Source organism: Cetorhinus maximus, chromosome 21, assembly GCF_964194155.1.
Source record: "Cetorhinus maximus chromosome 21, sCetMax3.hap1.1, whole genome shotgun sequence".
Lineage (NCBI taxonomy): Eukaryota > Metazoa > Chordata > Chondrichthyes > Lamniformes > Cetorhinidae > Cetorhinus > Cetorhinus maximus.
In genome coordinates, this window is record NC_135899.1 from 25,648,632 (window position 1) to 25,661,506 (window position 12,875).

The 12,875-nt window shown below is 44.6% G+C and overlaps 1 protein-coding gene across 1 annotated transcript in view; it reads right to left on the reverse strand.

The window, feature by feature from the left end:
- LOC144695772 (complement C4-like) overlaps positions 1-12,875 on the reverse strand; it is an 87,555-nt gene that overhangs the window by 63,080 nt on the left and 11,600 nt on the right. Inside the window, exons 9-12 of the mRNA XM_078566749.1 lie at positions 12,207-12,336; positions 7,268-7,383; positions 2,394-2,537; positions 87-284 (exon numbers count right to left, since the gene is read on the reverse strand). Of these exons, the coding sequence (XP_078422875.1) occupies positions 87-284; positions 2,394-2,537; positions 7,268-7,383; positions 12,207-12,336 (588 nt within the window). The remainder of the gene's footprint in view (positions 1-86; positions 285-2,393; positions 2,538-7,267; positions 7,384-12,206; positions 12,337-12,875) is intronic.

Genomic DNA, 12,875 nt, shown 5'->3' on the forward strand with positions numbered 1-12,875 from the left:
TCTGGCTTCTTGCTATTGCTATGCGTTCATTACATTAAGCATGAAAGTTGAGTTCCTGTGCAATTGCGATATAATAATGCACTAACCATATAGTAATAGTACTTGATATCTTCACTGCCTGCAGGAGTGACAGCTGTTATATCTGCAAAAAACGAGCTTCCAGGGTCTAAGACGTGGCGTGGTACAGCGAGGTGGAGATAGCTCTTACTCTTAGAATGGTAGATCTGCACAGTTTTCTTTGCTTCACTGATTTCTCTTCCAGGAGTCCCATCCCCAGCTATCACCTGACAGATCAAGACATACACAGGTTATTCAAGCTGCACTCAACAAGTGGGCATATTTGATCTTTCCACTTGGTTGCTTTTGCCCGATCAGATATATGGGCATCATTCGATGGTACAATTGGCTGAGCAACTTTTCAATTATTTGGTGTAGAATCAAAGTTGTGTGTGATAATAATATGCATTGCTTCGAGGATATTACAGAAAATTCCCAGGAAGTTCAAACTACCACAACAAAAATTGCTGGAAAAACTCAGCAAGTCTGACAGCATCTGTTGGGAGAAAGACAGAGTTAAAGTTTCAAACCCGTATGACTCTTCTTCAGAATAGAATACAGAAGAAGAGTCATACAGACTCGAAACATTAACTCTGTCTTTCTCTCCATAGATGCTGTCAGACCTGCTGAGTTTTTCCAGCAATATTTGTTTTTGTTTCAGATTTCCAGCATCCGCTGTATTTTGCTTTTAGTTCAAACTACTACTCGCGCAGCTTTAAAATTTAGCCCCAACTAGGTTGAAATATGCCACAGTCTATCAGAAGCTTAAGTACCATGAGGCTATCTGCTGAATGTGGCCTCCAGAAGTCTTGGATGCACAGGGGAAATCAACTTACTGGCACTTTCCCTGAGTTATTTCGCTTTAGCCTCTGCCCAAAATGACATTGATGCAAAACTGGTCGCATAAAGCATGCTGAGAATGTGTTTCATCAGCAGCATTAATCATGCATTGATCATGGTGCATTATATTTGTCAATGACAGGAACAGCAGATAATCTGGAAAATGTTACTGAGCAGTACATATTTGTCTATTTCTTTCTGCCCAGATGTTATGCCCCTTGAGAAGGTGGTGGCCTTCTTCGTGAACCGCTGCAGTCCGTGTGATGTACGGTGCTATAAGGTAGTAAGTTACAGGACTTTGATGCTGCAACAATATAGGAACAGGTGATTATGAATACAGGTTGGGATAGTGTGCCACTTGGAGGAAAACGTGGAGGGGATGGTGTTCAGCTGCATCTTATGTCTTTGTCGTTCCAGATGGTTGAAGTCGTGGGTTTGGGAGTTGTTGCTAAAAGATGCTTTGACGAGTTGCTGCAGTGCATCCTATAGATAAAACTCACTGCAGCCACAGTGAGCCAGTGATGTAAGAGGTGGATGCTGACGGTCATAGATGGGGTGCGGATCAAACGGACCGTTGTGTTTCGGATAATGTTGAGCTTCATGAGTATTGTTGGGCTGTGTTATACTGGTAAAATACTTAATGTAGTGAGATTCTAATTCCATATCCCTTCATTTTCAAAGTCATTGTTGCTACAAGGGACATGTATAAAAGCTTACAATTATGTGGTTACATAACAGTGCTTAACATTTTGGTCTGAAATATCGAATGATCACACTTTAAGCGGTTTTTGAGTTAAAACGCGACGAGGGTTTCAGGCAAACATATTGGTCAGCGTTTTCATACCTTAACATCAATTATACCTCAATGTCATAAGGGAGTTAAAATTTTGTAGAATAACATGTCAACATACAATTCCAAGGCTTTAATGATGGCAACATTAAGAATCTGCAGGTGTTTTCTACCCTGTGCATAAATTAGAAACAGTTCGAAGGCTAAGTAGCAGAACAAGAGCAGGGAAATAACCGAAGAAACGTGTTCTCGTATGTGATTACTTGGCTTTGTTGGGTGTGTGGTAGTTAAGGGACGGCTGCATGTGGTGTAATTGTAGCTTTCATAGCGCAGAGCGATTTCTCACGTTTGCATCTATTCTAAATTTGACTCGACTTCAATATTTCTGATTTTACTTTGGGGTGTTGTGTATAAATGTTAGCTGATTCTTCGGTGACTTGCTCCGTAGTACTCGTCATCATTTTGCACGCTTCCGCTTGCATGGCTTTGACTGCACAGGATTCACACAGTGATCTTCGTGAGCAAAGAACCATGCGATTTATTTAGTCAGTGCTTTGGATTTTTTCTCTCTTTTCATTGCAGGGGTTATTCCTCCAAAGTTGGTTACTTTACCGTTCCTTAATGCGCACTGGGTGACGAGTACATAGTCGCAAGAAAGCTTTGGATAAATAAAAGTATTAACATTTTGAAAACTGTTTCTCCTTGCCTTAAATTCAAGAGTATCAATGTTCGCAGGGGATTGCATTGTTAACAGGACATGGCCATTTTCCTGTGTATTTTGTGGCTGTCCTTCTTCTAACTTCACAGGAACGTCCGAGGCAGGAGATCCGTCAGGGTAAGTTACCTGAACCTACAAAGTGAAATAACAGTTAGTTAGGAAGGAGAAAGGGGGTAATTTAGGAAGTTGCCTTCGCCACACGAACAGACCAGCCTGATTTCCCTTCAATCGGAATGGCGTTGTGCCAGTGTCATACCGTGAAACCAAGTGCCAGGCTAAAATCGCGTGTTTTCTACAAAATATTAGAGTAATTTCTGAACGCTATCACGAAGAGCTATTTTGTGTTACGCACCATGTGATTTACTTCAGGAAACATGCCAACACTTCATGAGTATTGTAGGGAATCCAAAATGGAAACTGACTTGAATCGTATTTTTTGGTTTAGATTGCAAAGTCCTATCAAATATTATATACTCAGCTCTTGGGTGCCTGATACAAAGAAGAGAGTGGCATTAGACCGTTGCATCCTTTCTTGCACATCTAGCATGGTAGCACCAGCTAATGCAGAGTCCCCTCCACTTTCCGAATTTCAAAAGAACCATCCCTTCGTCGATACCCTATTCTACTCCTCCGTCACCCTCTACACCCACTCCTCTTCCCCGAGCACTTTTCCATGTAAACGGAGGAGATGCAACATCGCCCTTCCACTCCACCCCCGCCACCTTCTCGCTCTTCGGGGTCTCAAACACTCTTTCTTGGCAAAACAACAATTTGCTTTTACTTTTCACAACTAATTGTGTTACGTTTGCTGCTCACAACCTGGGCGCGTCTACAATGGGGAGGCCAAACGCTGAATCCTCTTTGTAGAACACCTCCGCTCCGTCGCAGGCATAATTCTGAGCCTCCAACCGCATGCCACTTTAATCCTGCATCCCCTTCTGACACATCCGTCGCCCTACACTGTTTCCACGAAGCAGGTTCACTTAACTGCGCATCATATTTCGATCAGGCATTTTGCAACGGTTTGCAAGCGACAGTAAGTTCGACAACTCCAGATCATAAACACTGCTCTATTTTCTCGGGCAGCCGGTGCAGCTAATGGTTCCTCTTTAATAGTTTTTACCCGTTCTGACTCATATTTTGCTGCCACATATCCCCGGTTGTTAAAAGGAACGCTTGAGGAAATTGTGGAGGCTTTGACCATAATATTTCAATCCTCTCTGGCTGCAGGAGTGGAGCCAGAGGATTGGAGGACTGCCAAAGTTGCAGCGTCGTTTAAAAAACGGGATGCAGGAATAATCCGAGTAATCACAGGCCAGTTAGTTTAACTGCGGCTGTGGCGCATTATTGGAATCAATTCTACGGCACAGTATAAACCATCATTAAGAAAGGCGCAGGTTAATTCAGGGAAGTCATGATGGATTTGTTGAGGGAGGGCCGTGCCTGACTAATGTGATTGCTTTTTTTGAGGATGCGACATGCAGTGTTGAAGAAAGCAGTGCAGTGGACCTGGTCTGCATGGATTTTAACAAGGCTTTTGACAAGGCCCACATAGTAGACCGCTGGAAAAGTAAAAGCGGCTGGGAACCCAGATAGTGGCAAATTGGATACAAAGTTGTGCTTTGGTGCAAGAAGCGAAGGGCAGTGGCCATTACCAGTGCGATCCCGCAGGCCTCAGTACTCGGGTCCCTTGCTTTTAGTAGTTTATATTAATCATTTCGACTCAAATGTAGGGGACAGATATATATATATAAATGGCGGTGTAGTTGACCGAGAGGAGGAAAGCTTTAGGCATAGGACCATAAGAAATAGGCATAAGGGTATTCATCGAGACCATAGTTGATCTTTTACCTTTCCCTGCACTATCCCCATATCCCTTGATATCATTAATAGCTAGAAATCTGTCAATATCTGTCTTGAATATACTCAATGGCTGAACCTCCGCAGGCCTCTGGGGTAGAGAATTCTAAAGATTCACTCACTGAATTAATTCCTCCTCATCTCAGTCCAAAATAGCCTATCCCTTATTGTGAGATTGTGTCTTCAACAGGGTCATGAGGACTCGAAACGTCAACTTTGCTCTCTCCGCCGATGCTGCCAGACCTGCTGAGTTTTTTCAGGCATTTCTGTTTTTGTTTTGGATTTCCAGCATCTGCAGTTTTTTGTTTTTATGGTCCTAATGCACTTGGCAGAAGTATTAGAGGGAGATTAAGAAAAGTTTTTTTCACCCAGAGGGTGGTGGAGACCAGGAACCCACTGCTTGATTGGACAGCAGAGGCAAAAATGCTCAGCACATTTAAAAAAGCACTTGAATGGCTACTTGAATAGCTGTGACCTGCAGGGCTTCGGACCAAATGCAGGAAGGTGGGATTAAATTGGGTAGCTCTTGGTCGACTGGCTCAACCAGGGTAGGCTGAGTGGCCTTTTTCTAAGTCATACAGTTTCTGTGATTCTGGTAGTATATTAACACACAACCACTTCCTTTTGCCCTGCACTATTATCCCTCTGTCACTTAATTTTCCCTGCCTCCACCCTTCCATAAACCTTCCATTTTCTTCTGTCCTCCCTAAGTTTCCTTGCTTTCTACTTGTTACTCTGTAACTGCCGAATCTCCAACTTCTTCCAGCTTGGATCACAGGTCATCAACTTCAAACTTTCACTCATTTTCCCTCTCTACAACTGCCACCTGGTCTGCTGAGTATCTTCACTATTTCCTGTTCTTATTTGGTATTGTTCATGAATTGATCTCTTGCCAGGGACATGCTTTACCCATGCCCCTATGCCATTTCAAGTCCACAAACTAACCACAAACTATGGACTTTCTCCAGCAAAATATTACTTCCATCAACATCCAATGGTGCCCTTTATTTATGTATGGAAGGCAAAAATGGTTGCCTTTTTGCAATAGTGGTATAGCAAAATATAATATCCTTTACTTCTTGATTTAATCTTATTTTGCAGGCATATAGAAATTTGCAACTGGAATTCTTGGTTGTTCTGTAACCCTGGCCATTGGGAGCCAGTAGGAGTATTGGTGGAAAGGCCATGTACATCACTGGGATTTTGGTTCAACTTTCACCAAATTTATTTCATGAAATCAAGAAGTCTTGTGGAAATGTCAGCCCAATGCTTATGGTGGGCACTACTGCACAGCGCAAGACTGTTTCCAATCCAGCAGCAATAACTACAGATTGACGATGGCCTGGATTTAGTTCCTGAGGGGTTTCCCATCCACCTACACTTGCTCCACTCACCCACCTCGCCCACCCCACCCACACTGGTTGGAGAACCAGTGGGACTCCTGTGTCACTTCTGTGGCGGAGGCCTGACACAATTTAAGTGTCCTCAGGCAAGCGTCAGGCCTTCCGCAGGACTTAGCACCCCAGAGAGCAGAATACTGCCCCTGAGAGCTGCCAGCCAACCAGATTAGCCATATAAATACTGTGGCTACAAGAGCAGGTCAGAGGCTAAGGATCATAGGATGAGTAACTCACTTCCTGACCCCCCAAAGCCTGTCCACTATCTACAAGGCACAAGTCAGGAGTGTGATGGAATACTCCCCACTTGCCTGGATGAATGCAGCTCCCACAACACTGAAGAGTTGGGCACCATCCAGGACAAAGCAACCTGCTTGATTGGCACCACATCCACTCCCTTCACTATTGATGCACAGTAGCAGCAGTGTGTACCATCTACAAGATGCACTACAGGAATTCACCAAGCCTCCTTAGACAGCACCTTCCAAATCCACAACCACTCCCATCTAGAAAGACAAGGGCAGCAGATAGATGAGAACCACCACCACCTGGAAGTTCCACTCCAAGTAACCCACCACCCTGATTGGAAATATATTGTGGGTCCTTCGCTGCCACTGGGTCAAAATCCTGGAACTCCCTTCCTAACAGCACTGTGGGTGTACCTATGCCACATGGACTGCAGTGGTTCAAAAAGACAGCTCACCACCACCTTCTCAAGGGCAATTAGGGATGGGCAATAAATGCTGGCCTAGCTAGTGAAGCCCACATCCCGTGATTGAATAAAAAAAAGAGGATGGCAGCTCTCCATTGCCGACTGCAGCACCTGGAGCAATGGCTGCCGCTGAAAATAGTCCAAGCCAAACCCAAGGATTGTCCCTGGATCCCTGCAGGTGCATGGGGTGGGATGTGGGTCGCAGGATGGACGTGCTTGGAGAGATGGGGCAGGGGGATTGAAGGCAAGGGCATGTGGATTGCTGTCGGTGGCCCACCTCCCAATACTGGGTCCTCGATTGGGCTCTGAGTGCCTGACAACAAATGAACCACCCACTTCCCACCCTTTGGGAGAATGCAAATCCCATTTAATCCATGAGCCACCACTGAATTCTGGTGGGCTCAGGGGGAATTGGTACCAAGTGGTCATTTATGGGCCTCTGCCAATGGGTGGGATACCTGCATTGGGCCCTCCCCACTCCAACTGAATTGGGGCCAGTTTTCCTGATTCTGGAAATTCAGCGCTGGGGACTCCCATTCGATTTTCACCACCCTACCCTTTTGCTCGCCATCATGCCCACTCCTGGGGAGCTCAATGAAAATCTTCCCTATTCTTCAGGGACATTGTGTGATCGGTGGGTGACAAATTGAAATGCCAGGCTAGAACATTTGGGAATCATCTTCTGAAGGACAGTGCTGAAGGGATGTCAATCTCCATTACTTGTTTGCCCATAATAGTGCTCCATGTCGATAATAATAACTTGCAATTGTGTAGTTTCTTCCTAACAATATCCCTCACCTTACTGAACACAAAAATACAGAAGCTAATGAAGAGTTAGATATGGCTGAGTAGGTTACATACCGTATCGCTGTACCCACTGTATCGATACATACCAGTATAGCAAATGGAACTCTGGGTATGAAGTAACCGCTCGTCTTTGACAAATCAATCACATATGGTGAGGAGACAAACTTGATATTTCTGAGTTCGACTTCCTCCATTTGTCCACCTATGGGAAAATTGAAGGATGCATGTATTTTAATTTATTATTGTATTTTTATTATTTGTTTCATTTCAAAGTTACTGATATATTTTTTTAAATTTTTGTTAATTATGTTTAATTGCAATCAGTATGTTTATGTTTAGTTGCAATCATTTTATTTCTGTTAAATCAATTCACCCAGTAACTTTGGAGAGAAACTTATAGCTGATGCAGCAATAATGATTGATAAAATTAACCTGATTAGACTCCATCTTCATATGATACATATACCATTCGATGCCGTGCCGACTGAGGTAAACACAATGCACGAGAACCATCATGCCCTTGAGTAGGTGCCCATTTTTTTTTGCTACAAATATTTTTCTCTTTATTCTTACACAGGATGTGGGCATCACTATCAAGGCCAGCATTTGTTGCCCGTCCCTAGTTGCCCTTGAACTGAGTGGCTTGCTAGGCTATTGCAGAGGGTGGTTCCACATTGCTGTGGGGTCTGGAGTCACATGTAGGCCAGACCAGGTAAGGATGGCAGAACAAAAACAGAATTACCTGAAAAAACTCAGCAGGTCTGGCAGCATCGGCAGAGAAGAAAAGAGTTGACGTTTCGAGTCCTCATGACCCTTCCGCAGAACTGACGGCAGATTTCCTTTCCTAAAGGACATTAGCGAACCAGGTGTGGTTTTTAATTTACGACAATTAATGATGGTCACCATTACTGAAACTAGCTTTATATTCCAGATTTTATTACTTGAACTTAAACTCCACGAGGTGCCATCATGGGATTTGCATGACCCCAAAGCATTAGTTTGGGCTTCTAGATTACCAGTCCAGTGACATTACAACTACATCGTCATTCCCCTGCAAAGCATAACAATAAAACAATTTCAGGAACCACTGATCAACTTAATAACACTATGTTAACAATGTTCATTTGGGCCGCCAGCTGCCGCTTGTTGGCGCTGAATTTCATGCTCCGAGATCGGGAGCGTTTCCCGCATTGTGGAGTGTGTCATGGGGCGTGATGACGTCAGGCGTACGACATCATCACGCCGATTCCTGATAACGCGGCACGCGGGCAGGTCAAAAAGTCAGGACGCTGGCTGCATTACTTAAATATCAATTTAAAAGGCAATTGAGCTAATTAACAACCTACTTCACCGCAATAATACGGTCAGAAGACAATAATACGCCTTTGGGGTGAAATTAACGACAGGTGGGGAATCCGTTTTTTAAAGGCAAGCTTGGTTGGGCGGGTTTTAAAACTGCAACTGAAACCAGAGTCTCAGCGTTGTAGCTCAAAATCTATTGAGTGCAGGGGCTGCTCATTTGAGCAGGCAGAGGAACCATTTGGATATTTCTCATGAGGAGAACTCTCCTCTGCTTCAGAGGGCTCTTTTGATGGATTATTTTCCTGTCCATTGTCTAGGGGTGACTGGTGAAATGTGCCTGAGACAGATGGGGCTTGTTGTCTCAGTTCAAGACAACTTTCAGTGAGGAAGATAGGAGGGGAGAGAAGGGTGAGAGGAAGAAGGGAACACAGAAAGATCCAGCATGCTGTGGTTGCATCCTGCAGTGCCAGACCCCAAGGGTCAAGGGGAACCCAGAACCCTCAACAGCAGATGAACTCATGCCACCCCAAGGGTATACAGGCAGAGGTACAACTACCTGCAACTGAGCTCATGAGGTCATTGAGCCTTTTGTGGCACTGGGACTAGGTCCTCCTCACCAAGTTAACCCTGTTGACCTTGCTGGCCACCTCCTCCCATGCAGCACGACTCTGCCTGGGCTTCCTTCTCTCCCCAGCGCTTGGCGTGAGCTGGTGAAGTTTACCTTCTATGGCAAGGGTGGTCTCACTGAGTCTGGAGGCAGCTTTGCTCTTTCTAGAATACCCTGCCCACCCCTCCCCCCAATCAAATGGCACAGACATCTATGCGTGAAATAATGTAATAAATGTACAACTCCTCATTGCCAAAATGTGGTAGACTTGCTGAATTTTAAAACTTCTGCCATCTATGAAATTTGACGTGGTTGGCAGATATTAGCTAAAATTTAAAATTAAAAAACCGAATACTGAGAAATACTGAGCAGGCCTAGTAGCATCTGTGGAGAGAGAAACAGGTAACGTTTTGAGCCCATGTGACTCTCCTTCAGAGCCGAGTGGAGGTGGAAATATGATGGGTTTTATACTGTTGAAGGGCTGGGGGGTGGAGCAGGTGGAACAAAATAGGTCCGGGTTAGGCAGGACCTCAGGAGAGATTTGACAAAGATGTCATGGATACAAAACATAGGGAGTGCTAATGATAGTGTTAAAGACTAAGGCAGATGCTAAAAGTTGCACAAAGGTCAGATAGCAGAATGTGTTAATAACATAACAAGAGTAATCACTCTCTGAAAGCAAAACATAAAAACAAGTTACAGTCTGGCCTTTTGGAGAAGTGGGTATCGGCATAGAGGGCAGAGTTCATGTCTGAATTTGTTGAACTCATTGTTAAGTGCAGAAGGTTGTAAAAGGTCTAATTGGAAGATGAGGTGCTGTTCTTCTAGTTTGCTTTGGGGACTGGATGAACAGCACCTCATCTTCTGATTAGGCACTTTACAGATTTCATGACTTAACATTGAGTTCAACAACTTCAGACCATGAACTCTATCCTCCGTTTTGATATTCTTTTCCCAACGCCATCCCCCCACAGGGCCAGTCTGTACTTTGTTCAAAGTGCATTTTTTACTTTCAGAGAGCCCTGACCCTTGTTCTGTTATTAACATATTCTGCTATCTGATCTTTATGCAACCTTCAACATCTGCCTTAGTCTTTAACACTATCATTACCACTCCCTTTGTCTTGAGTCCATGACATCTTTGTCAAATCTCTCCTGAGGTTCTAACTACACCTGACCTATTTTGCTCCACCCACTTCACTCTCTCTTTAACAGTATAAAACCCAACATATTTCAACCTCTTTTGATTATGAAGAAGAGTCATACAGACTCGATACGTTAACTCTATGTCTCCCAACAGATTCCGCCAGACCTGCTGAGTTTTTGCAGCATTTTCTGTTTTTTTCCCAGCATCCGGAGTATTTACTTTTTATTTTAGCAAATATTTAAATTGACTTACCTGACCAGACTGGAAGATGCATAAATCTTCACTCTGTATAGTAGATGCACTCGATTGGTTAGCTGATGGGTCACCTGACACTGTCAAGTGCGAGGGAGCCCTTTGAAATGCTGGCCATTACCTTGTTCCAGGCTCCAGGGCTGGACATCCCGCCCTCCAGCAGTCATGGGACGGGATGACGGTCCGTAAACCGCCCTTACCGCTAATTGCGGCAATGGGCGTATTATCGGGCGCGCACCAATGGCAGACCGGAAGTCGGAGTGCCCTAGGTCCGTTGAATGCGAGGCGCTGGATTTCCAGCTACATTTTGCACCATTTCCGATAGGAAACATGAGCATGGAGCATCGCAGAACTCGACAGATTAAAATAAAAGATAAAATACTGCGGATACTGGAAATCTGAAACAATAACAGGTCTGACAGCATCTGTAGAGAGAGAAAAACAGAGTTGACGCTTCGAGACCGTATGACCCTTTTTCGGAGTTCATTCTTCATTCAAAGTCGAAGTGAAGCGCTTGCAAAAGAAAAGCTTCAGTAGGAAAAAGAGGCCAAACTACAGGAAGAAAAAGTTGAGAAAATGAAACTTGATGCGAATGATCAATATATGGTTAAAAAGCAGGTGGAGGTTCTGCATGAATTGCGGATGATGATTCCAGGTTGTCAACTTCCCACAGTGACCTTGCACCAATATTAGAAAGCGGGAAATAATTGGAAGACTGAGGGAAAGAAGGAAGCCCAGGCCACAAAAGGGTCGATCAATCTAGACACCTAGACCCTATTTCTTAATTATAATGCTTTGTTATGAATACTTGCACCATTCCATCCCCCCCCCGCCCCTCCTCCGCACCCCAATTTCAGTTTAGTCATTATGACCCAGCTATTAGTATGCTTGGGATCTATGTGTAATCTGAGTTCTTTCGCATTGCACAATAGCCTGTGTACCCAAACGGATTTTGCGCCATATAAAGATGAAATAATGAAACATTAAATAAACGTGCAGCTAGCAATGAAAAAAAACCTATGTTAACTGTTAACAATGTTAATACTAGTGGTACTGTCACTGGACCAGAGACCTATGGTAATGCCCTAGGGATACGGGTTCGAATCCCATCACAGCAGATGGCGAAATTTGAATTCAATAAAAATGATAACCATTGTCGATTGTCCTAAAATCCATCTGGTTCACTAATGTCCTTTAGGGAAGGAAATCTGCCGTCCTTACCTGGTCTGGCCTACTGTGACTCCAGAACCACAGCAATGTGGTTGACTATAAAATGGCCTATCGCAAGCCACTCAGTCCTCAAGGGCAATTAGGGATGGGGCAATAAATTGCTGGACTCAGCCAGTGACGCCTCCCCATCCCATGAACGAAAATTGTTGCAGCCTGAGAATTACAGCCTGTGGCCTGAGCGCATTCGTGCTCAGCTCTGCTGCTGCGGCAGAGAACGTAATCATCTGACCCCCGGCCCAAATGTCACTAACAGCAACTTCCACCGTCCTAAGCTGAATACAACATCGTACAGGACTCGGCTCAGGTCCCGCTTTAAAACACACGCATTCCTGCCACCGATGATTGGTAATTGCCACAAGGGCAGAATGCGACCCACCAACACATTTCAGGGCAAATATGAGAGGGCAATAAACGGACCCACGGCAACTTCGGCCACTTCATTGAGGACATTAATTATAAGAGTTCTAAAGTTGGAAAGAGCCACTTACTGGATGTTTCGAAAACTGTTACCGCCATATAGAGACAGTGCCCCACAAGATCGTGGACCGTTTGCAGAGGTTTGATTGTTTCTGAGAGCTCTGCTGTCGCTAGGGAGGACTCCGCCACTCCGCCCTTGATCTAGAAACGGGAATCAATGTGCACATTAGCCGATTCTAATTCAGTGGCCTTTACTTTCTCTCAACGTTCCCTCCTTGCTCCCGGTTCCCAATATTTACATTGCTTACGAGGCTGTACCCTCAAAATGTCACGGGTCTTATGATTCAGAATTTAACGGCGAACGTCGGCCTAAACTGCGCTTAAAACGAACGGTAATGGGCCTTGTTAAAATAGCTGACCTTGGAATTTCGGAGGAGACTCTTGATGCCGGACTCTCCTAAGGCCAGAGATTCCGTAAGATTCTAGTGCACACATTCGTAAAATAACTGGGCTAATACTTGGTAAAATAGCCGGAGCACGAACCTCAAACAAACGTCGATGGAGCGAAAGAAGCCCCGGCAGTAGCGTAAAACTAGTAATAAGAACCGGCCGCCTGCTTTACACCCCCACCCCAACCATCGCCCCCTTCCCTCCCCGATTTTATGATCCATTGAATTCAATGATTGATAAAATCAGGCCGGGCGTAAAACAGGCGGTCGATTCGCTATTCCCATCAGTAC